Source organism: Lithobates pipiens, unplaced genomic scaffold, assembly GCF_037356315.1.
Source record: "Lithobates pipiens isolate NorthernLeopardFrog02 unplaced genomic scaffold, aLitPip1_a1.2 Scaffold_16, whole genome shotgun sequence".
In the NCBI taxonomy this organism is placed as follows: domain Eukaryota; kingdom Metazoa; phylum Chordata; class Amphibia; order Anura; family Ranidae; genus Lithobates; species Lithobates pipiens.
In genome coordinates, this window is record NW_027507748.1 from 2,137,750 (window position 1) to 2,160,433 (window position 22,684).

At 53.2% G+C, this 22,684-nt stretch overlaps 1 protein-coding gene across 2 annotated transcripts in view; it reads left to right on the forward strand.

Moving 5' to 3' along the window:
* AGPAT3 (1-acylglycerol-3-phosphate O-acyltransferase 3) overlaps window positions 1-12,538 on the forward strand; it is a 30,823-nt gene extending 18,285 nt beyond the window's left edge. For both annotated transcript variants that reach the window (XM_077479468.1, XM_077479467.1), the window contains exons 2-9: window positions 1,328-1,559; window positions 1,904-2,073; window positions 2,880-3,041; window positions 3,703-3,856; window positions 4,650-4,752; window positions 8,181-8,256; window positions 10,264-10,462; window positions 10,551-12,538. In XM_077479468.1, the coding sequence (XP_077335594.1) occupies window positions 1,382-1,559; window positions 1,904-2,073; window positions 2,880-3,041; window positions 3,703-3,856; window positions 4,650-4,752; window positions 8,181-8,256; window positions 10,264-10,462; window positions 10,551-10,639 (1,131 nt within the window). In that variant the 5' untranslated portion in view covers window positions 1,328-1,381 and the 3' untranslated portion in view covers window positions 10,640-12,538. The remainder of the gene's footprint in view (window positions 1-1,327; window positions 1,560-1,903; window positions 2,074-2,879; window positions 3,042-3,702; window positions 3,857-4,649; window positions 4,753-8,180; window positions 8,257-10,263; window positions 10,463-10,550) is intronic.
* The last annotated feature ends 10,146 nt before the right edge of the window (window positions 12,539-22,684 follow it).

The following is a 22,684-nucleotide window of genomic DNA, read 5'->3' on the forward strand; positions in this document are numbered from 1 at the left end:
AGGGAAATCCAGGATTAAAGGGGAAGAGGGGGGCATCCGGGGCAAAGGGGCTTTAGGATTCAGCTGGTGGGAGGTGGGGGGTAAAACAGTGGCGAGGATGAACGGATAGTACCTGGAGTGGGATGAACCTCGGCCCCACATGTAGTCTACTCCCCGGTGAGTCCCCAACACTGTTGCCTCACAGCGGGCCAGTCTGTCTCCGATCCCGGTAGCAGAGCTTAAAGCGGGTTCTCTTGCGGGAGCCGCTCCATTTTCCAACCAGGCAAAGACCGCTTTAGGCATGTCAAAGTGTGCCCTGTCGTCCCCGGCCACCCGAAGCCTGGCCGGGAACAGCATGGCATAGGCGTAATGGCGGATCCTCAGTTGGCGCTTGGCCTCGTTGAAGTGGGCTCCTCTCTTCCGTACATCCGCCGAGAAGTCTGGGAACACCCTGATCTCCTTGTTCTTGTAGGGGATGTTGTCCTTCAGTCTGAGACGGAAGACCACGTCCCGGTCGCGGAAGTTCAACATTTTTGGCGATGTTCTCGGTGGTGCTCCTGGGGGTTTGGTAGCAAGCCAGTGCGCCCTCTCCACCACAAAAGTTGTAGAAAACTGTGTGGCCAAAAGCAGTGATGAGCAGGTTCTGTAGGAAGGAGGGGGTGGGGTCAGATCCTTCCTCACCCTCGGGCAAACCAACGAACTGTAGATTGCATCTGCAGAGGCGGTTTTCCATGTCGTCTTGCTTTGCCAATACTGCGGTGAGCTGATGTTGTATGCGCTCTGTGGTGACCTGTAATGGCGGTACCTCGTCCTCCACGTGGCTGATGCGGGTTTCCGCCTCCGTCTCTCGCTCTGAGTCTCTGCATGTCCTGCCGAAGGAGGGAGACATCGATCTTAACCTCCTCCAAGCTTGCCTATTAAAGCACTCTTGCAATCTGAGATTGCTTCCAGTACCCTGGCATCCGGGTCTGTAGTGGAGCGGGAGCCGGCGCCATCTTCCGTGGCCTCCCTCTCCATGTGCCAAAATCTCGCCAGCTTTGCGGAGGCATCTTGCTTTGTTTTTGGAGGCGACATGTTCTCCCCGGCTGCCGGGCAGTGCGCGATCCGGAATAGTGTCTATCGTGAGTGATATCAGCCCCAGGATAAGACAAGGATGTTGTGCAGCAAGCGGAGCTCCCGTTTAGTGCTCCTCCCACCATGCCGGTCCAGGCCACGCCCCCACTCTGTAGGTTTTAGTGGTATTGGTTTTACTGGATTTCACCGATAAGACCTCAGACTTCCTTACCTCGCTGTATGCCCCTGCAATATACTCACTCCTCTCCTCTCTTTCTCTCTCCTCTCCACACAGGACGGTGGCGCTGAGCGAGGGCCCGTGTAAGCGGCACTAGATGCTCAGTGCAGAATGGGGGTCTGGGGGTTCCTGAAGACGCAGTTTGTGGCCCATCTGCTCATTGGATTTGTCTTTGTGATAAGCGGTCTCGTCATCAACTTCCTGCAGCTCTGCACCCTCCCACTATGGGGCGTCAACAAGCAGCTGTACCGACGCATCAACTGCCGGCTAGCCTACTCTCTGTGGAGTCGTAAGTGCGGGGGACAGTGTGACTGGAGAGAGCGGGGGACAGTGTGACTGGAGAGAGCGGGGGACAGTGTGACTGGAGACAGTGTCACTGGGGAGGAGGGGGTAGCGGCGGACAGTGTCACTGGGGCGCGGGGGACAGTGTGACTGGGGGGGGTAGAGCGGTGGACAGTGTGACTTGGGGGGGGGGGGGGGCGGCGGACAGTGTCACTGGGGAGGGGGGGTAGGGGTGGACAGTGTCACTGGGGAGCGGGGAGACTGCAGTGAGCCCTCTACATAGATCTAGATTGGGGAATGTATGGAGGGATTGTACATGGATCAGACCTGACCCCGCCTTCTCTCATGCAGAGCTGGTGATGCTGTTGGAGTGGTGGTCCGGCACGCAGTGTACCCTCTTCACTGACCAGGAGACGGTGGATCACTTCGGGAAGGAGCACGTCATTATCATTCTCAATCACAACTTTGAAATAGACTTCCTATGTGGCTGGACCATGTGTGAACGCTTTGGAGTGTTGGGAGTAAGTACACTGATAATCTGCAGCCCGGTCACTTACAGCCTTCAACCTGCCTGGATGGTTCCCCCTTATAAATAAGCAGACCCTCCGTCCACAGCTGGAGACACCTTCTGCAACTCTGTGGCCTGATCTCGGCTCATTATTCCTCCCCCCTCACCCTCCGGACCGGTCTGTGTGATGATCTCTTCTCCCCCCCCCTCCCTGGACTGGTCTGTGTGATGATCTCTTCTCCCCCACCCCCCCTCTCCCCGGACCAGTCTGTGTGACGATCTCTTCTCCCCCCCCCCCCCCCTCCCCAGACCGGTCTGTGTGACGATCTCTTCTCCCCCCCCCCCCCCCTCCCCAGACCGGTCTGTGTGACGATCTCTTCTCCCTCCCCCCCCCCCCCCCTCCCTGGACTGGTCTGTGTGACGATCTCTTCTCCCTCCCCCCCTCCCTGGACTGGTCTGTGTGACGATCTCTTCTCCCTCCCCTCCCTGGACTGGTCTGTGTGACGATCTCTTCTCTCCCCCCCCCCTCTCCGGACTGGTCTGTGTGACGATCTCTTCTTCTCCCCCCCCCCCCCCCCCTCCCCGGACTGGTCTGTGTGACGATCTCTTCTCCCCCATCTCCCCGGACCAGTCCATGTGAGGATCTCTTTCCCAGCCCCCCCCCCGACCGGTCTGTGTGACGACACCTGTAATTGAGTATTATGTTTTCATGGTCTCTCCTCTCTCCTCTCTTCTCGCTCTCGCTCTCGCTCTCTCCCCCCTCTCTCTCTCTCTCTCTCTCGCTCTCTCTCTCTCCCCCCCCCCCTGTGAACTCTCCAGAGCTCGAAAGTTCTTGCGAAGAAAGAGCTTCTAATGGTTCCTCTCATTGGCTGGACGTGGTACTTCCTGGAAATTGTATTCTGTAAACGCAAGTGGGAAGAGGACCGAGACACGGTGCTTCAGGGTCTGCACGACCTGCGGGACTACCCAGAATACATGTGGGTGAGTGCGGGCATACTCCATGTGAACGGGGGACGTTTTGCATGGTGGGGGGGGAGATGTTGGGTGGTCTTCTCCTCGTCATGTGATTGGTATGAGGGAAGCGCAGAGAAAAGGTCTCATCAGTGATTGGACAATAGATATCAGATCTGGGTCTTCTATCTCCTGGATCAGCTGTCCGAGGTCTGTAATGGCCTTTTACTTTGCTGGAAATGCCTTGTTAGGCAGATTTGGGGTGTTATTGGGGAGCTGGTGAAGGAGAACCTCTAGCGGGGGGGGGGGGGGGGCCACCTGAGGACATGTGAAGTGGACACTAGAGGGGAGAGGACCATCTGAGGACCTAGGAGTACAATAGTTTGGAGACGTCCATCTGAGGACAGTGTGAGGTGTGTAGTGGTGGTGAACCATTAGAAAGTTCTACAATAAGAGGATAAATGGGTTAATTCCTCCTGAATCTGTTATATGATCTTATTATGTGGTATACGGCTGTGGTATACGGGTGTGCCACTTAAGATCTTATTTATTTTTTGCTCCCAACCACCAATCAGATGCAGATGTTCTCTTTGCATCTTTTGCTTTCCATGGAAGGCTTGAATGGGATTGGTGATTGTGGAGTCCTATGAGACAAGGAATGTCCTCCTCAATCTCTCCTTTTTGTCCTCAGTTCTTGTTGTACTGTGAGGGGACACGCTTCACAGAGACCAAGCATAAAATCAGCATGGAGGTGGCAGATAAGAAAGGTCTGGCTCGTCTGAAATATCACCTCCTGCCCAGAACCCGAGGATTCACCACTGCGGTCCAGTGCCTCCGAGGAACAGGTAACCCTGATAATACCGCACTCCTATCTCGTATTTTGTACCAGTGTGTGTGTCTTGCCATTAAGTGAGTCAATGGAGCCACCTCCGATGGTCTCTTATTCCTCCCCCCAGTAATGATTTGGTATTGCTCACCCCTAAATACGTACCAACATTTGAGTCGGTCTTTGGGATACTGTCGGGGCCAATGTTGTTCCTGTGCAGACAATGCCTACTTTTCAGTGTGGTTCAGCTCCTATGTAGGAACCGCCCACTTGCGGCTATAATCCTTTTAGTTCTCACTGCTCCCTAACTCACATAAGGGTGATGCTGTAAGCTCTTATTGTCAGGACAGAGGTCTGAGATGTTGGCCAGAAAAGATGGCATCAGCACTTCTTCCCTCATAAGACTACCGCCTCTCACCCCATTTCACGGTCTGAAACCCCCCATTGTTGGATGTCATTCTCTCCTGGGCTTCGGTGGTTATAGTGGCCTTAATAAAGCATCATGTCAATCTCCTTGGCTTCGGGGGGGGGGGGGGGGGGGGTGGTGGTGGCCTTCATGGAGCATCACGTCCATCTCTTGGGCTTCAGTGGATAGGGTGGTCTTCATGAAGCATCACGTCCATCTCCTTGGCTTCAAGGGGGAATATGTTGGCCTTCATGGAGCATTATGCCGTATGTCTGTCTGATAAACACCAGTGCATACAATAGAATGTGTGACACTTGAGCTGACTGAACAGAGATATCTGTCTGCATTCGGCTGAGGTCACCTCCAGTCATTCATCATTTGTTTTGCCAACCTTCTTCTCTTGCAGTCTCAGCTGTTTATGACGTGACGCTAAACTTCCGGGGGAACAAGAATCCGTCCTTGCTGGGAATTTTGTACGGGAAAAAATATGAAGCGGACATGTGTGTGAGGTCTGTGGTCTCCATGAAAAGTCCCTCACCTCAGGGCTGTCCTCCATTCTTCTTAACACTGACCTTCCTTCTCTTCTGACCTCCTCTGTTCTCTGATGATCAGTTTTTGTTTTATTCCTTCTGATCTCTGTTCCGCTGTATGTTCTTCTCTAGGTTTTTTTTTTTTTTGTTTGTTTTTTATTTGATCTCTCTTCTGCCTGACATTTGTTCATCTCTCTATCCTTCTCTGACCTCCACTCTCCTGTCTGTCCACCTCAGACTTCCATATTTTAGTGCAGGGGTCTTCAAACTACGGCCCTCCAGTTCGGGGAACTACAATTCCCATCATGCCTAGTCATGTCTGTGAATATCAGAGTTTTACAATGCCTCATGGGATGTGTAGTTTCACAACAGCTGGAGGGCCGTAGTTTGAGGATCCCTGCTTTAGTGTATCAGTTGGGTCCCTGTTCTTCAGTTTGTCTATTTGTTGACAGACACACTTTTTTATTTGTCTATCCTCCTGACCTGCATTCTTTCTGTCCTCCATTGACCTTTTTTTTTTTTTTTTTCTTCTATTTTGTCCTACTTTGACACCCCCCCCTTTATTTTTATTTATTTTATTTTCATCTCTGTTCTGTCTTTCTTCACTGAACTTGTCTGTCTGTCTTCCGATGATCTGTTCCTCTGTCCTTCTCTGACCTTTCATTTTTCATTGTTCTCCCTCTGCTGACCCTTTCGTTCTTCTTCTCTCTGTCCTCTGACCCTTTCCTCCTTCTCCTTCTCGTCTGTCCTCTACTGACCCTTTCCTCCTTCTCGTCTGTCCTCTACTGACCCTTTCCTCCTTCTCCTTCTCGTCTCACTCCTCTACTGACCCTTTCCTCCTCCTCCTCCTCCTCCTCCTCCTCCTCCTCCTCCTCCTCCTCCTCCTTCTCCTTCTCTGTCCTCTACTGACCCTTCCCTCCTTCTCATCTCTGTCCTCTACTGACCCTTTCCTCCTTCTCCTTCTCGTCTCACTCCTCTACTGACCCTTTCCTCCTCCTCCTCCTTCTCCTTCTCCTTCTCTGTCCTCTACTGACCCTTTCTTCCTCCTTCTCCTTCTCGTCTGTCCTCTACTGACCCTTTCTTCCTCCTTCTCCTTCTCGTCTGTCCTCTACTGACCCTTTCTTCCTCCTTCTCCTTCTCGTCTGTCCTCTACTGACCCTTTCTTCCTCCTTCTCCTTCTCGTCTGTCCTCTACTGACCCTTTCTTCCTCCTTCTCCTTCTCGTCTGTCCTCTACTGACCCTTTCTTCCTCCTTCTCCTTCTCGTCTGTCCTCTACTGACCCTTTCCTCCTTCTCCTTCTCCTTCTCGTCTGTCCTCTACTGACCCTTTCCTCCTTCTCCTTCTCCTTCTCGTCTGTCCTCTACTGACCCTTTCCTCCTTCTCCTTCTCCTTCTCGTCTGTCCTCTACTGACCCTTTCCTCCTTCTCCTTCTCGTCTCGCTCCTCTACTGACCCTTTCCTCCTCCTCCTTCTCATCTCGCTCCTCTACTGACCCTTTTCTCCTTCTCTGTCCTCTACTGACCCTTTCCTCCTTCTCATCTCGCTCCTCTACTGACCCTTTCCTCCTTCTCCTTCTCTGTCCTCTGCTGACCCTTTCCTCCTTCTCCTTCTCTGTCCTCTGCTGACCCTTTCCTCCTTCTCCTTCTCGTCTGTCCTCTACTGACCCTTTCCTCCTTCTCCTTCTCGTCTCGCTCCTCTACTGACCCTTTCCTCCTCCTCCTTCTCGTCTCGCTCCTCTACTGACCCTTTCCTCCTCCTCCTTCTCATCTCGCTCCTCTACTGACCCTTTTCTCCTTCTCTGTCCTCTACTGACCCTTTCCTCCTTCTCATCTCGCTCCTCTACTGACCCTTTCCTCCTTCTCATCTCGCTCCTCTACTGACCCTTTCCTCCTTCTCCTTCTCTGTCCTCTGCTGACCCTTTCCTCCTTCTCCTTCTCGTCTGTCCTCTACTGACCCTTTCCTCCTTCTCCTTCTCATCTCGCTCCTCTACTGACCCTTTCCTCCTCCTCCTTCTCCGTCTCTGTCCTCTACTGACCCTTTCCTCCTTCTCATCTCGCTCCTCTACTGACCCTTTCCTCCTCCTCCTTCTCCTTCTCTGTCCTCTGCTGACCCTTTTCTCCTTCTCGTCTCTGTCCTCTGCTGACCCTTTCCTTCTCCTCCTTCTCCTTCTCGTCTGTCCTCGACCCTTTCCTCCTTCTCTGTCCTCGACCCTTTCCTCCTTCTTCTCCTCCTCCTTCTCGTCTCTGTCCTCTACTGACCCTTTCCTTCTTCTCCTTCTCCTCCTCCTTCTCATCTCTGTCCTCTACTGACCCTTTCCTTCTCCTTCTCATCTCTGTCCTCTACTGACCCTTTTCTCCTTCTCGTCTCTGTCTTCTGCTGACCCTTTCCTTCTCCTCCTTCTCCTTCTCGTCTGTCCTCTACTGACCCTTTCCTCCTTCTCCTTCTCGTCTGTCCTCTACTGACCCTTTCCTCCTTCTCCTTCTCCTTCTCCTTCTCTGTTCTCTACTGACCCTTTCCTCCTTCTCCTTCTCGTCTGTCCTCTACTGACCCTTTCCTCCTTCTCCTCCTCCTTCTCATCTCTGTCCTCTGACCCTTTCCTTCTCCTCCTTCTCCTTCTCCTCTGTCCTCTACTGACCCTTTTCTCCTTCTCGTCTCTGTCCTCTGCTGACCCTTTCCTTCTCCTCCTTCTCGTCTGTCCTCGACCCTTTCCTCCTTCTCCTTCTCATCTCTGTCCTCTACTGACCCTTTCCTCCTTCTCGTCTCTGTCCTCTGCTGACCCTTTCCTTCTCCTCCTTCTCCTTCTCGTCTGTCCTCGACCCTTCCCTCCTTCTCATCTCTGTCCTCTACTGACCCTTTCCTCCTTCTCCTTCTCATCTCTGTCCTCTACTGACCCTTTCCTCCTTCTCGTCTCTGTCCTCTGCTGACCCTTTCCTTCTCCTCCTTCTCGTCTGTCCTCGACCCTTCCCTCCTTCTCATCTCTGTCCTCTACTGACCCTTTCCTCCTTCTCCTCCTCCTTCTCATCTCTGTCCTCTACTGACCCTTTCCTCCTTCTCCTTCTCATCTCTGTCCTCTACTGACCCTTTCCTCCTTCTCGTCTCTGTCCTCTGCTGACCCTTTCCTTCTCCTCCTTCTCGTCTGTCCTCGACCCTTCCCTCCTTCTCATCTCTGTCCTCTACTGACCCTTTCCTCCTTCTCCTCCTCCTTCTCATCTCTGTCCTCTACTGACCCTTTCCTCCTTCTCCTTCTCATCTCTGTCCTCCTCCTCCTCCTCCTCCTCCTCCTCCTCCTCCTCCTCCTCCTCCTCATCTCTGTCCTCTACTGACCCTTTCGTTCTTCTCTCTGTCCCCTGTTGGCCCTTTCATTCTTCTTCTCTCTGTCCTCTGACCCTTTCATTCTCTCTTGCTTAGGCGTTTCCCTCTGGAAGAGATACCTGAAGATGAGAAGGAAGCGGCAAACTGGCTCCACAAGCTCTACCAGGAAAAGGTAAGCCATGCATCTCCTGGGCTTAGCTGACAGATGGCGGAGGATGAGGGAGTGTTATAATCTAGATTTAAGATAATGTGGAGATGAGGGTGGAGATGAGATGTTACAGCTCATTAAGGGAGGTGTTGAAGTTCTGTTATCACTGAAATAATAATCTGATGAATCGGCTCTTTAGAGCCTTTTATTTTTGGTTTTCTGGGAGTAAAGATGCTGAGGCTTTGCAGTGGATATGATGGTCATCATGGAGCATCCCGTTCTCTCCAGTATGATATACAGGCACTCTGTACATGAAGACCCCCAGTATAATTCCATGGATGTGGCGCTTTCTGTTTTTCTCAATCTTTTTGTATCTTCTGGGCAAGGTTTAAGACCCCCCAGGAGACACCTGTGAGCTAAGAATCATGGGAATGACCACCTTGTGGCAACGGTTATTTGTTTTGCTACATCCTCTGTGACGTTATCATTGGAAGACCAAAGACGTATGTCACTGAGCATTTCAAAGTCCACAGACCTCTATAGCTTAAGTGGTGTTTTTCTTGAGATTGAATCTTGGGAATCCAAAAGGGAGGGGTTTGAGCAACCTACTGTTCCTGAGAATGAGGGAAACTGACGCAGAGCAATGATCTAGAGGGTGACAGACTTATAAAGTCCTTCAGACTCGCATAGCTGTGAAGGTTATTAGGTGTAGAGTGGTCCTTGAACCTTTACCATGACCCAAACCTCCATTGGGTATCCGCTATTTACACGATGTGAGATGGTGTTTGGTGTAGATTTCCTAGATTCCGATCTCTACAGCAGACGGACTTGTGTAGCAATTGATCCATGCAGAAGCAACCAGTCCATGGTGGGTTTTCAGGAGATGGGTTCATGCAGAAGCAACCAGTCCATGGTGGGTTTTCAGGAGAGGGGTTCATGCAGAAGCAGCCAGTCCATGGTGGGTTTTCAGGAGATGGGTTCATGCAGAAGCAGCCAGTCCATGGTGGATTTTCAGGAGATGGGTTCATGCAGAAGCAGCCAGTCCATGGTGGGTTTTCAGGAGATGGGTCCATGCAGAACCAACCAGTCCATGGTGGGTTTTCAGGAGATGGGTTCATGCAGAAGCAGCCAGTCCATGGTGGGTTTTCAGGAGATGGGTTCATGCAGAACCAACCAGTCCATGGTGGGTTTTCAGGAGATGGGTTCATGCAGAACCAACCAGTCCATGGTGGGTTTTCAGGAGATGGGTTCATGCAGAAGCAGCCAGTCCATGGTGGATTTTCAGGAGATGGGTTCATGCAGAAGCAGCCAGTCCATGGTGGGTTTTCAGGAGATGGGTTCATGCAGAACCAACCAGTCCATGGTGGGTTTTCAGGAGATGGGTTCATGCAGAAGCAGCCAGTCCATGGTGGGTTTTCAGGAGATGGGTCCATGCAGAACCAACCAGTCCATGGTGGGTTTTCCGGAGATGGGTTCATGCAGAAGCAGCCAGTCCATGGTGGGTTTTCAGGAGATGGGTTCATGCAGAACCAACCAGTCCATGGTGGGTTTTCAGGAGATGGGTTCATGCAGAACCAACCAGTCCATGGTGGGTTTTCAGGAGATGGGTTCATGCAGAAGCAGCCAGTCCATGGTGGGTTTTCAGGAGATGGGTTCATGCAGAACCAACCAGTCCATGGTGGGTTTTCAGGAGATGGGTTCATGCAGAAGCAGCCAGTCCATGGTGGGTTTTCAGGAGATGGGTTCATGCAGAACCAACCAGTCCATGGTGGGTTTTCAGGAGATGGGTTCATGCAGAACCAACCAGTCCATGGTGGGTTTTCAGGAGATGGGTTCATGCAGAACCAACCAGTCCATGGTGGGTTTTCAGGAGATGGGTCCATGGTGGGTTTTCAGGAGATGGTCATCAGGCAGAGGTTATCCATGTTTAGCAGGTCTTGTAAACCTGGATCGCTCTGACTTTTACATGTATGTTGGTGATTGTCCTCGGGTTGTGGATTACATTTATTTTTCTCTCTCCCTCATTTGTAGGATGCTCTACAGGAACGGTATTTCCAAGAGGGCACCTTCCCAGGCCCCCAGATTATATCCTACCGCCGGCCATGGACCCTCCTAAATTTCCTGTTCTGGGCCACCCTCCTCCTCTCCCCTCTAATCTCGTTTGCAATTGGTATCTTTGCCAGTGGTTCCCCCCTCTTGATCCTGTCCTTCCTGGGCTTCATGTGGACAGGTAAGGAGATAGTTGTGCCTTTATGATGGTTTTTATGCTTCCCGATCACCTCGGCCTCGTCTAACCAGCTTGTGTTCTTCTCCCTCAGCTTCGTTTGCTGTCCGGCGTCTAATTGGGGTGACGCAGATAGAGCGAGGGTCCAGCTATGGTAACAGCGAGGTGAAGAAGATGGATTAGCTGCAGGCGGCATGCACTAAAGAGGCATTATGGACTTTCTCTGGATTTATTTCTTACTAATGTGAACTAAGGGGGGAGGAAATGCCTTTCTGGCCATTCGTCAGGGAGCGGCACAACCAGCCAATAGGAATCTGCCATTTCTTTTTTTTTTTGTGTGCGAGAAACCCAGCGTACTGCTCGCTCTGCAACACCACAGGCTGTGTTACCCCCTAATCTCCGCCCTCTGCTCCATCCTGTCCCCGTCACTGGATCTGTATTACCCCCTGGTACAATCTGCTGCTGGATCTGTGTTACCCCCCTACTCTCATATCACCCCACTACACTACAGGCGTTACATTCCCCCCCCCCCCAACTGTCATTCCTGCCCCCATCACTGGATCTGTATTACCCCCTGGGGCACTCTGCTGCTGGATCTGTATTATCCCCTCCCCCCCCCCCCTTCTCCATTTTACTCCTCCATACCACAAAATGTATATGACTCTCTAATCTCTGCCCTCCTCTCCATCCTGCCCCCTCAAAGGATCTGTATTACCTATGCTATTGATTTTCCCCAATACTTGGCCTCTTTCTGGATTAGGATTGCCCCCTCCTTTGTTCTCCCCCCCCCCCCCCCTCCCTCTGAGCCTGTTCTACTCCTGATCTGTGTTATGCCCTACTGTATGTCAGTGGCTCTACCTACCGGAGCTTCATCTGTCACACATAGTCAGTGCTGCCCCTCTTCTGCAGATCTGTATTCCCGTTCCAGGGAGTGTCGGCACTGCCCATTCCTTTTCTGTATTCTCCTTCGCAATCAATTATGTCCCCCCATCCCTATATCTGTATTCTCCTTCCTGATTGGCTCTGTCCCCCTGATCCCTATATCTGTATTCTCCTTCCTGATTGGCTCTGTCCCCCTGATCCCTATATCTGTATTCTCCTTCCTGATCAATTATGTCCCCCTGATCCCTATATCTGTATTCTCCTACCTGATCAACTATGCTCCCCCAATCCCTATATCTGTATTCTCTTTGCAGAGAGTCTGTACTGTCTCTCCTTGTCTGTATTCTCCTCCTTGATCAGAACCTGTCCCTCCTGGTCTGCGTTCTCCCCATCTGTTTCCAGAGCCGGCACCCCCCCTCTCTGTATTTTCCTCCCCTTCTCTCTGCACCTTTTTACCAGGTCTTCCTCCTGTCCAATCCTCCATGGAGGGTCCCCGTGACTCTCATATGCAGGTAATCTGAGCCGGCCCCCGGGACGTTCCAGCACGGAGTCACAGCTACTGTCTGAACACGGTTCTGCATTACCCACAATGCTTTGCAGCCTGGGACAAACCAGCAGCTGCTGTGAATGTTTCTATCATGCACATCCACCCCTCCAGTGTTTTATTTTTTATTTTATTTTTTCAGCCGGACTCCATTCACGATGCTGTGGGGAGTCTATATTTTATACCTCTGGCTCCTCCCCCCCCCCTCACCTCCCGCCACCACTACTGGCCGTCTCAGGAAGGGCATTCCAGGTGTCGTGGGTTCTGGGAGACTCATCGCCGCCCCCTATTGTTACTGATGTGCAGTCCGTGTGGCTGCCTCTGCCAGGGATTAGTGAATAGGTCCTAACATTTCACTAGCATGTACCGACCAGAGACGGTCCCATGCGTTTAACATATTAACAGACATATCATCCCCTAGGGAGGAGATACTGCATGTAGGGGCTAATCCTGTGTGTTCACACGTGTGGGAGTGACACCCAGTCATGGATGTGACATGTAGTCACTGCTGTCTGCACTCCTCACCAAGGCCGTACACTGAGAAGGCTTGCTCTGTGTGAACACTGTAGATTGCTATCATGTTGCTGCCTGTCTGATCACCCCTTTCCTTTACAGAGAAACTAGGAGTACAAATAAAGAGATGAATTGAAGAGTGATCATGCTGGTGTTTTGGCTGTTTATTTCATTACATGGAGGCAGAGGGGTAACTGGAGGAGGAGGGGGGGGGGGTGGGGGCACAGTTTGCATGGAGGCTGCTGAGTGAGGGGGAGTGGGGGACTGGATTCAGATGGAGCCTGAGAAGTACTGGTGCTGTGGATTGGGGCCAGATGTGGGTGGAGGCTGCTTTGTCGGTGTGTGGATGGAGGCCAGATTTGAGTCAAGGTTGTGAAGTAGATGGGGGCAGGATTTGGGTTGAGGATAAGTGGCTGGACTCGGATGGAGACTGGGGGGTGGGGGGGGGGGGGGGAGTGGAGGCTGAATTGAGTAGAGGTCATGAAGTTTTTGGGGTGTGGATGGGGATTACACTTGGGTGCAGGTTGGGGTGTGGATGGAGGCTGCATCATTGTTGGGGTGTAGATGGAGGCTTAAGAGTGTTGGGGAAAGGGAGAGTGGTGGCTGCAGAGTGGTTGGGATGGGAATTGTGGTCAGACCTGGCTGGAGGCTAGAGAGTTGTTGGGATGTGAATGGACACCGGACTTGTGTAGAGGTTGTGAAGTGATTGGTGGTGTTGCTGGGGGCTGGACTTGAGTGGAGGCTGCGTGTGGGTTATGGCTGGATTTGGGTGTAGACCATGGTGTGGTTGAGGTGTGGGTTATGGCTGGATTTGGGTGTAGACCATGGTGTGGGGTATGGCTGGATTTGGGTGTAGACCATGGTGTGGGGTATGGCTGGATTTGGGTGTAGACCGTGGTGTGGGGGGTATGGCTGGATTTGGGTGTAGACCGTGGTGTGGGGAATGGCTGGATTTGGGTGTAGACCGTGGTGTGGGGTATGGCTGGATTTGGGTGTAGACCGTGGTGTGGGGTATGGCTGGATTTGGGTGTAGACCGTGGTGTGGGGTATGGCTGGATTTGGGTGTAGACCGTGGTGTGGGGTATGGCTGGATTTGGGTGTAGACCGTGGTGTGGGGTATGGCTGGATTTGGGTGTAGACTGTGGTGTGGGGTATGGCTGGATTTGGGTGTAGACCGTGGTGTGGGGTATGGCTGGATTTGGGTGTAGACCGTGGTGTGGGGTATGGCTGGATTTGGGTGTAGACCGTGGTGTGGGGTATGGCTGGATTTGGGTGTAGACCGTGGTGTGGGGTATGGCTGGATTTGGGTGTAGACCGTGGTGTGGGGTATGGCTGGATTTGGGTGTAGACCGTGGTGTGGGTTGTGGCTGGATTTGGGTGTAGACCGTGGTGTGGGTTGTGGCTGGATTTGGGTGTAGACCATGGAGGGGTTGAGGTGTGGATTGTGGTTGGATTTGGGTGTAGACCGTGGTGTGGTTGAGGTGTGGATTGTGGTTGGATTTGGGTGTAGACCGTGGTGTGGTTGAGGTGTGGATTGTGGTTGGATTTGGGTGTAGACCGTGGTGTGGTTGAGGTGTGGATTGTGGTTGGATTTGGGTGTAGACCGTGGAGTGGTTGAGGCGTGGATTGTGGTTGGATTTGGGTGTAGACCGTGGAGTGGATAGAGGCTTGATTTGGTTGTAGACCGTGGAGTGGATAGAGGCTTGATTTGGTTGAGTTGAAATTGTGGAGTAGTTGGGGAGTGTGAGACCCTGGAGTAGTAGGGGGACTGTGGACTGTGGCTGCATTTGGATGGAGATTGTGGGGGGTGGATTGTGACTGGAGAATTTGGGTAGAGGTTGTAGATTATGGCTGGATTTGGGTGGTGGAGTAGTGGGTGGAGGTTGGATTGGTTGGGAGGAAATTGTGGCTGGAGGTGTGTGTGTGTGTGTGTGTGTGTGTGTGTGTGCGCGCGCGCGCTCAGAGGGAATAGTGTCTGGAACCAGATCCAATATATTCACTGAGGTTGCACTATAGATCTGGTTTTAGCGGCCTAGGACCAGAAGACGAGGGCAGTGTTCCCGGGAGATCTGAGGTCATGAGCTGCGGTAAAACAAACTCCAATGTTACCAATCGGCCTGATCGTGATGTATTGCAGATCGATCCTTAGAACAATGTTTATTTTATTTATTAAAGTGCTTAACCTATGCAGTCTTACCCAAAGGCCTTCGATGCACAACATTGACATTAAAAGACCTTAAGAGAACCAACCAACCAACCAGCACAGCAAGATACAGAATGAAAGCCAGAGAGTCCGTCCATCACACCCCAATTTAAAAATGAGGTGCCTCCAAAAGCTTGTACAAAAAGTACGGTTTTTGGTTTCTTTCAAAAAGTAGTAATTCTCAAGTCTCGGAGGCAAGGAGTTCCAAAATCCAGCTCCTTGTACGTCACTCGTTCTCCCACCGCATGTTTTCTTTCTACATTTTGCAATCTTCAGTATGGCCAAGTTTGCCGATCTCAAGGATCGGGTCGGCACATACTTGACACATTTTTCCTTCGGAGACTCTGGGCCACGCCCATGCAGTGCCTTATGGACAAGAGATCCAGTTTTAAAGAGAACCCGTTCCTTCAGGGGCAGCCAATGCAGGGCTCTGAGTGGTGGAGTGATGTGGTCATGGCGGCCAACACCTGTCAGTAACCTTGCTCAACTGGAGCTTGTAAATGGTACAAGCAGGCATACCCAAATATAGGGCATTACAGCAACCCAATCGTCTGCTGATAACGGCATTGACCATGGTGATCTTATCAGAATCTGCGATATAGCGAAAAGTCGCCCTCAGTCTCGGGTAGAAGTGGCGTGAACTCACCACCTGATTTACTTCGAGGGCACAAGTTCAACCTAAAGTCAAAGATGACACCCAGGTCCCTGACCCGAGTGGCCGGAATCGGAAAAGGTTTGAAAGATTCCGGCCATAATGGAAACAAGTTGGAATGCACGTGGTTACTGATGTTTCTGAACTCCAGTCCTCAAGGGGCCCCCAACAGGTGATGTTTTCAGGCTCCTCCATTATTGTGCACAGGGGATTTGATCGGTAGTGATGACCGCAGCTCTTCTCATCTGAGGGGAAAACCTGAAAACATGACCTGGTGCGGCGCCTTGACAACTGGAGTTGGGAAACGCTGCCTTAGGAAAATAAGACGTCGGGCTGAATGTCAGAATACACTTTGTTTCTCCCAGGCCCCGGAAATAACATTTCACCATACACAAGAAATCCAGCCGAGGAAACCGGCACTGGCTGAATCTGGTGATCGATCAGCTAAGCAACTTCATGCCTGGAAGGAGCTGAGAACATTTTCCAATGTAAGGAGATGAAAGATGTGAATGTAAATTGGAGACGTCCTGTAAGGAGGTTATTCCCCCGCATAGCTCGGTGTCATCTGCAAAGACAGAAATGTTACTTCTGATCCCAGACCCCATATCATTTATAAAGATATTAAAAAGTAGGGGTCCCAGCACTGAACCTTGGGGTACACCACTGATAACCTTACACCATTCAGAGTAAGAATCATTAACCACGACTCTCTGAATTCTGTCTTTTAGCCAGTTTTCAATCCATATACAAACTGATATTTCCAAACTTGTAGACTTTACCTTACACATGAGCTGTGTGTGGGGAACTGTATCCAAGTATACCACGTCCACCGCCACCCCTCTGTCCCAAGTATACCACGTCTACCGCCACCCCTCTGTCCCAAGTATACCACATCCACCGGCACCTCTCTGTCCAAGTATACCACATCCACCCCTCTGTCCAAGAATACCACATCCACCCCTCTGTCCAAGTATACCACGTCCACATCCACCCCTCTGTCCCAAATATACCACGTCCACATCCACCCCTCTGTCCCAAATATACCACGTCCACATCCACCCCTCTGTCCCAAATATACCACGTCCACATCCACCCCTCTGTCCCAAGTATACCACGTCCACATCCACCCCTCTGTCCCAAATATACCACGTCCACATCCACCCCTCTGTCCCAAATATACCACGTCCACATCCACCCCTCTGTCCCAAGTATACCACGTCCACATCCACCCCTCTGTCCAAGTATACCAAGTCCACAGCCATCCCTCTGTCCCAAGTATACCACGTCTACAGCCTCTCCTGTCCAAGTATACCACGTCCACAGCCACCCCTCTGTCCAAGTATACCACATCCACCCCTCTGTCCAAGTATACCACATCCACCCCTCTGTCCAAGTATACCACGTCCACATCCACCCCTCTGTCCAAGTAGACCGTGTCCACAGCCATCCCTCTGTCCCAAGTATACCACGTCCACAGCCTCTCCTGTCCAAGTATACCACGTCCACATCCACCCCTCTGTCCAAGTAGACCGTGTCCACAGCCATCCCTCTGTCCCAAGTATACCACGTCCACAGCCTCTCCTGTCCAAGTATACCACGTCCACAGCCACCCTTCTGTCCAAGTATACCATGTCCACAGCCTCTCCTGTCCAAGTATAACACGTCCACAGCCTCTCCTGTCCAAGTATACCACGTCCACAGCCACCTTTCTGTCCAAGTATACCACATCCACCCCTCTGTCCAAGTATACCACATCCACATCCACCCCTCTGTCCAAGTATACCACGTCCACATCCACCCCTCTGTCCAAGTATACCACGTCCACCGGCACCCCTCTGTCCAAGTAGACCGTGTCCACAGCCATCCCTCTGTCCCAAGTATACCACATCCACAGCCTCTCCTGTCCAAGTATACCACGGCCACAGCCACCCCTCTGTCCAAGTATACCAAGTCCACAGCCACCCTTCTGTCCAAGTATACCAAGTCCACAGCCTCTCCTGTCCAAGTATACCATGTCCACAGCTACCCCTCTGTCCAAGTATATCAAGTCCACAGCCACCTCTCTGTCCAAGTATACCAAGTCCACAGCCACCCTTCTGTCCAAGTATACCACGTCCACCGCCACCCCCCTGTCCAAGTATACCACGTCCACAGCCACCCCTCTGTCCAAGTATACCACGTCCACCGGCACCCCTCTGTCCAAGTAGACCGTGTCCACAGCCATCCCTCTGTCCCAAGTATACCACATCCACAGCCTCTCCTGTCCAAGTATACCACGGCCACAGCCACCCCTCTGTCCAAGTATACCAAGTCCACAGCCACCCTTCTGTCCAAGTATACCAAGTCCACAGCCTCTCCTGTCCAATTATACCACGTCCACAGCCACCTCTCTGTCCAAGTATATCAAGTCCACAGCCACCTCTCTGTCCAAGTATACCAAGTCCACAGCCACCCTTCTGTCCAAGTATACCACGTCCACAGCCTCTCCTGTCCAAGTATACCACGTCCACAGCCACCTTTCTGTCCGAGTATACCACGTCCACAGCCTCTCCTGTCCAAGTATACCATGTCCACAGCCACCTCTCTGTCCAAGTATACCACGTCCACAGCCTCTCCTGTCCAAGTATACCATGTCCACAGCCTCTCCTGTCCAAGTATACCACGTCCACAGCCTCTCCTGTCCAAGTATACCACGTCCACAGCCACCTCTCTGTCCAAGTATACCACGTCCACAGCCTCTCCTGTCCCAAGTATACCATGTCCACAGCCTCTCCTGTCCAAGTATACCATGTCCACAGCCTCTCCTGTCCAAGTATACCATGTCCACAGCCTCTCCTGTCCAAGTATACCATGTCCACAGCCTCTCCTGTCCAAGTGTACCACAGCCTCTCCTGTCCAAGTATACCACGTCCACAGCCTCTCCTGCCCAAGTATACCACGTCCACAGCCACCCCTCTGTCCAAGTATACCATGTCCACAGCCACCTCTCTGTCCAAGTATACCACGTCCACAGCCTCTCCTGTCCAAGTATACCACGTCCACAGCCTCTCCTGTCCAAGTATACCACAGCCTCTCCTGTCCAAGTATACCACATCCACAGCCTCTCCTGTCCAAGTATACCACGTCCACAGCCACCTCTCTGTCCAAGTATACCACGTCCACAGCCTCTCCTGTCCAAGTATACCACGTCCACAGCCTCTCCTGTCCAAGTATACCACGTCCACAGCCTCTCCTGTCCAAGTATACCATGTCCACAGCCTCTCCTGTCCAAGTATACCATGTCCACAGCCTCTCCTGTCCAAGTATACCATGTCCAAAGCCTCTCCTGTCCAAGTATACCACGTCCACAGCCTCTCCTGTCCAAGTATACCACGTCCACAGCCTCTCCTGTCCAAGTATACCATGTCCACCGCCACCTCTCTGTCCAAGTATATCACATCCACCGCCACCCCTCATAAAAAGAATTCAGGTTTGTCTGAAAACTTCTGTCTTTCATGAATCCATGCTGTCTGTTGCTTAAAATATTATTTTACAGCAAGAACTCGTCTATGTGGTCTTTTAGTAATCTCTCCAGTATCTTCCCAACTATAGAAGTTAAACTAACAGGTCTATAGTTACTTGGTAAAGACTTTGATCTCTTGATGTAAAGTGGGTGGCCAGAGCCAAAAGTTGGGTGTGTCAATTGGGTGATAACTTCTAAGAATAGAGGCTGTGAAGTGGGTGGCCAGTCCCAGAAGTGGGATGTGAGAATTGAATAGTCATGCAGGGAGAGTGCAAATTGACTGATCTGTACCGGGAATGGATGGTGTACAGTGGGTGGCCAGTCCTGCAAGTATCAGTTGAGTGGTTGTCCAGGGAGAGTGTGATTTGCCTAATCAGTCCTGGGGATGGAGGGTGTGAAGTGGGTGGCCAGTCCCGGGGACGGAGGGTGTGAAGTGGGTGGCCAGTCCCGGGGACGGAGGGTGTGAAGTGGGTGGCCAGTCCCGGGGACGGAGGGTGTGAAGTGGGTGGCCAGTCCCAGGGACAGAGGGTGCAATGTGGGTGGCCAGTCCCAGGGACAGAGGGTGCAATGTGGGTGGCCAGTCCCGGGGATGGCAGGTGTGAAATGGGTGGCCAGTCCCAGGGACGGAGGGTATTAAGTGGGTGGCCAGTCCCAGGACAGAGGGTGCGAAGTGGGTGGCCAGTCCCGGGGACGGAGGGTGTGAAGTGGGTGGCCAGTCCCGGGGACGGAGGGTGTGAAGTGGGTTGCCAGTCCCAGGGACAGAGGGTGTAAAGTGGGTGGCCAGTCCCAGGGACGGAGGGTGTAAAGTGGGTGGCCAGTCCCAGGGACAGAGGGTGCAATGTGGGTGGCCAGTCCCAGGGACAGAGGGTGCAATGTGGGTGGCCAGTCCTGGGGATGGCAGGTGTGAAATGGGTGGCCAGTCCCAGGGACGGAGGGTATGAAGTCCAAGTCCAAGTATACCACATCCACATCCACCCCTCTGTCCAAGTATACCACGTCCACATCCACCCCTCTGTCCAAGTATACCACGTCCACCGGCACCCCTCTGTCCAAGTAGACCGTGTCCACAGCCATCCCTCTGTCCCAAGTATACCACATCCACAGCCTCTCCTGTCCAAGTATACCACGGCCACAGCCACCCCTCTGTCCAAGTATACCAAGTCCACAGCCACCCTTCTGTCCAAGTATACCAAGTCCACAGCCTCTCCTGTCCAAGTATACCATGTCCACAGCTACCCCTCTGTCCAAGTATATCAAGTCCACAGCCACCTCTCTGTCCAAGTATACCAAGTCCACAGCCACCCTTCTGTCCAAGTATACCACGTCCACCGCCACCCCCCTGTCCAAGTATACCACGTCCACAGCCACCCCTCTGTCCAAGTATACCACGTCCACCGGCACCCCTCTGTCCAAGTAGACCGTGTCCACAGCCATCCCTCTGTCCCAAGTATACCACATCCACAGCCTCTCCTGTCCAAGTATACCACGGCCACAGCCACCCCTCTGTCCAAGTATACCAAGTCCACAGCCACCCTTCTGTCCAAGTATACCAAGTCCACAGCCTCTCCTGTCCAATTATACCACGTCCACAGCCACCTCTCTGTCCAAGTATATCAAGTCCACAGCCACCTCTCTGTCCAAGTATACCAAGTCCACAGCCACCCTTCTGTCCAAGTATACCACGTCCACAGCCTCTCCTGTCCAAGTATACCACGTCCACAGCCACCTTTCTGTCCGAGTATACCACGTCCACAGCCTCTCCTGTCCAAGTATACCACGTCCACAGCCACCTCTCTGTCCAAGTATACCACGTCCACAGCCTCTCCTGTCCAAGTATACCATGTCCACAGCCTCTCCTGTCCAAGTATACCAGATTATTTTACAGCAAGAACTCGTCTATGTGGTCTTTTAGTAATCTCTCCAGTATCTTCCCAACTATAGAAGTTAAACTAACAGGTCTATAGTTACTTGGTAAAGACTTTGATCTCTTGATGTAAAGTGGGTGGCCAGAGCCAAAAGTTGGGTGTGTCAATTGGGTGATAACTTCTAAGAATAGAGGCTGTGAAGTGGGTGGCCAGTCCCAGAAGTGGGATGTGAGAATTGAATAGTCATGCAGGGAGAGTGCAAATTGACTGATCTGTACCGGGAATGGATGGTGTACAGTGGGTGGCCAGTCCTGCAAGTATCAGTTGAGTGGTTGTCCAGGGAGAGTGTGATTTGCCTAATCAGTCCTGGGGATGGAGGGTGTGAAGTGGGTGGCCAGTCCCGGGGACGGAGGGTGTGAAGTGGGTGGCCAGTCCCGGGGACGGAGGGTGTGAAGTGGGTGGCCAGTCCCGGGGACGGAGGGTGTGAAGTGGGTGGCCAGTCCCAGGGACAGAGGGTGCAATGTGGGTGGCCAGTCCCAGGGACAGAGGGTGCAATGTGGGTGGCCAGTCCCGGGGATGGCAGGTGTGAAATGGGTGGCCAGTCCCAGGGACGGAGGGTATTAAGTGGGTGGCCAGTCCCAGGACAGAGGGTGCGAAGTGGGTGGCCAGTCCCGGGGACGGAGGGTGTGAAGTGGGTGGCCAGTCCCGGGGACGGAGGGTGTGAAGTGGGTTGCCAGTCCCAGGGACAGAGGGTGTAAAGTGGGTGGCCAGTCCCAGGGACGGAGGGTGTAAAGTGGGTGGCCAGTCCCAGGGACAGAGGGTGCAATGTGGGTGGCCAGTCCCAGGGACAGAGGGTGCAATGTGGGTGGCCAGTCCTGGGGATGGCAGGTGTGAAATGGGTGGCCAGTCCCAGGGACGGAGGGTATGAAGTGGGTGGCCAGTCCCAGGGACAGAGGGTAGGAAGTGGGTGGCCAGTCCCAGGACAGAGGGTAAGAAATTGGGTGGCCAGTCCCGGGGACGGAGGGTGTGAAATGGGTGGCCAGTCCCAGGGACAGAGGGTGTGAAGTGGCTGGCCAGTCCCGGGGACGGAGGGTGTAAAATGGGTGGCCAGTCCCGGGGACGGAGGGTGTAAAATGGGTGGCCAGTCCCGGGGACGGAAGGTGCGAAGTGGGTGGCCAGTCCCGGGGACGGAGGGTGCGAAATGGGTGGCCAGTCCCAGGGATGGAGGGTGTGAAATGGATGGCCAGTCCCGGGGACGGAGGGTGCGAAGTAGGTGGCCAGTCCCGGGGACGGAGGGTGTGAAGTGGGTGGCCAGTCCCAGGGACGTAGGGTGTGAAAGGGGTGGCCAGTCCCGGGGACGGAGGGTGCGAAGTAGGTGGCCAGTCCCGGGGACGGAGGGTGCAAAGTGGGTGTCCAGTCCCGGGGACGGAGGGTATGAAGTGGGTGGCCAGTCCCAGGACAGAGGGTGCGAAGTAGGTGGCCAGTCCCGGGGACGGAGGGTGTAAAGTGGGCGGCCAGTCCCAGGGACGGAGGGTGTAAAGTGGGTGGCCAATCCCGGGGACGGAGGGTGCGAAATGGGTGGCCAGTCCCAGGGATGGAGGGTGTGAAATGGATGGCCAGTCCCGGGGACGGAGGGTGCGAAGTAGGTGGCCAGTCCCGGGGACGGAGGGTGTGAAGTGGGTGGCCAGTCCCAGGGACGTAGGGTGTGAAAGGGGTGGCCAGTCCCGGGGACGGAGGGTGCGAAGTAGGTGGCCAGTCCCGGGGACGGAGGGTGCAAAGTGGGTGTCCAGTCCCGGGGACGGAGGGTATGAAGTGGGTGGCCAGTCCCAGGACAGAGGGTGCGAAGTAGGTGGCCAGTCCCGGGGACGGAGGGTGTAAAGTGGGCGGCCAGTCCCAGGGACGGAGGGTGTGAAGTGGGTGGCCAATCCCTGGGACAGAGAGTGCAATGGGGGTGGGCAGTCCTGGGGATGGCGGGTGTGTAATGGGTGGCCAGTCCCAGGGACAGAGGGTGAGAAGTGGGTGGCCAGTCCCAGGGACGGAGGGTGAGAAGTGGGTGGCCAGTCCCTG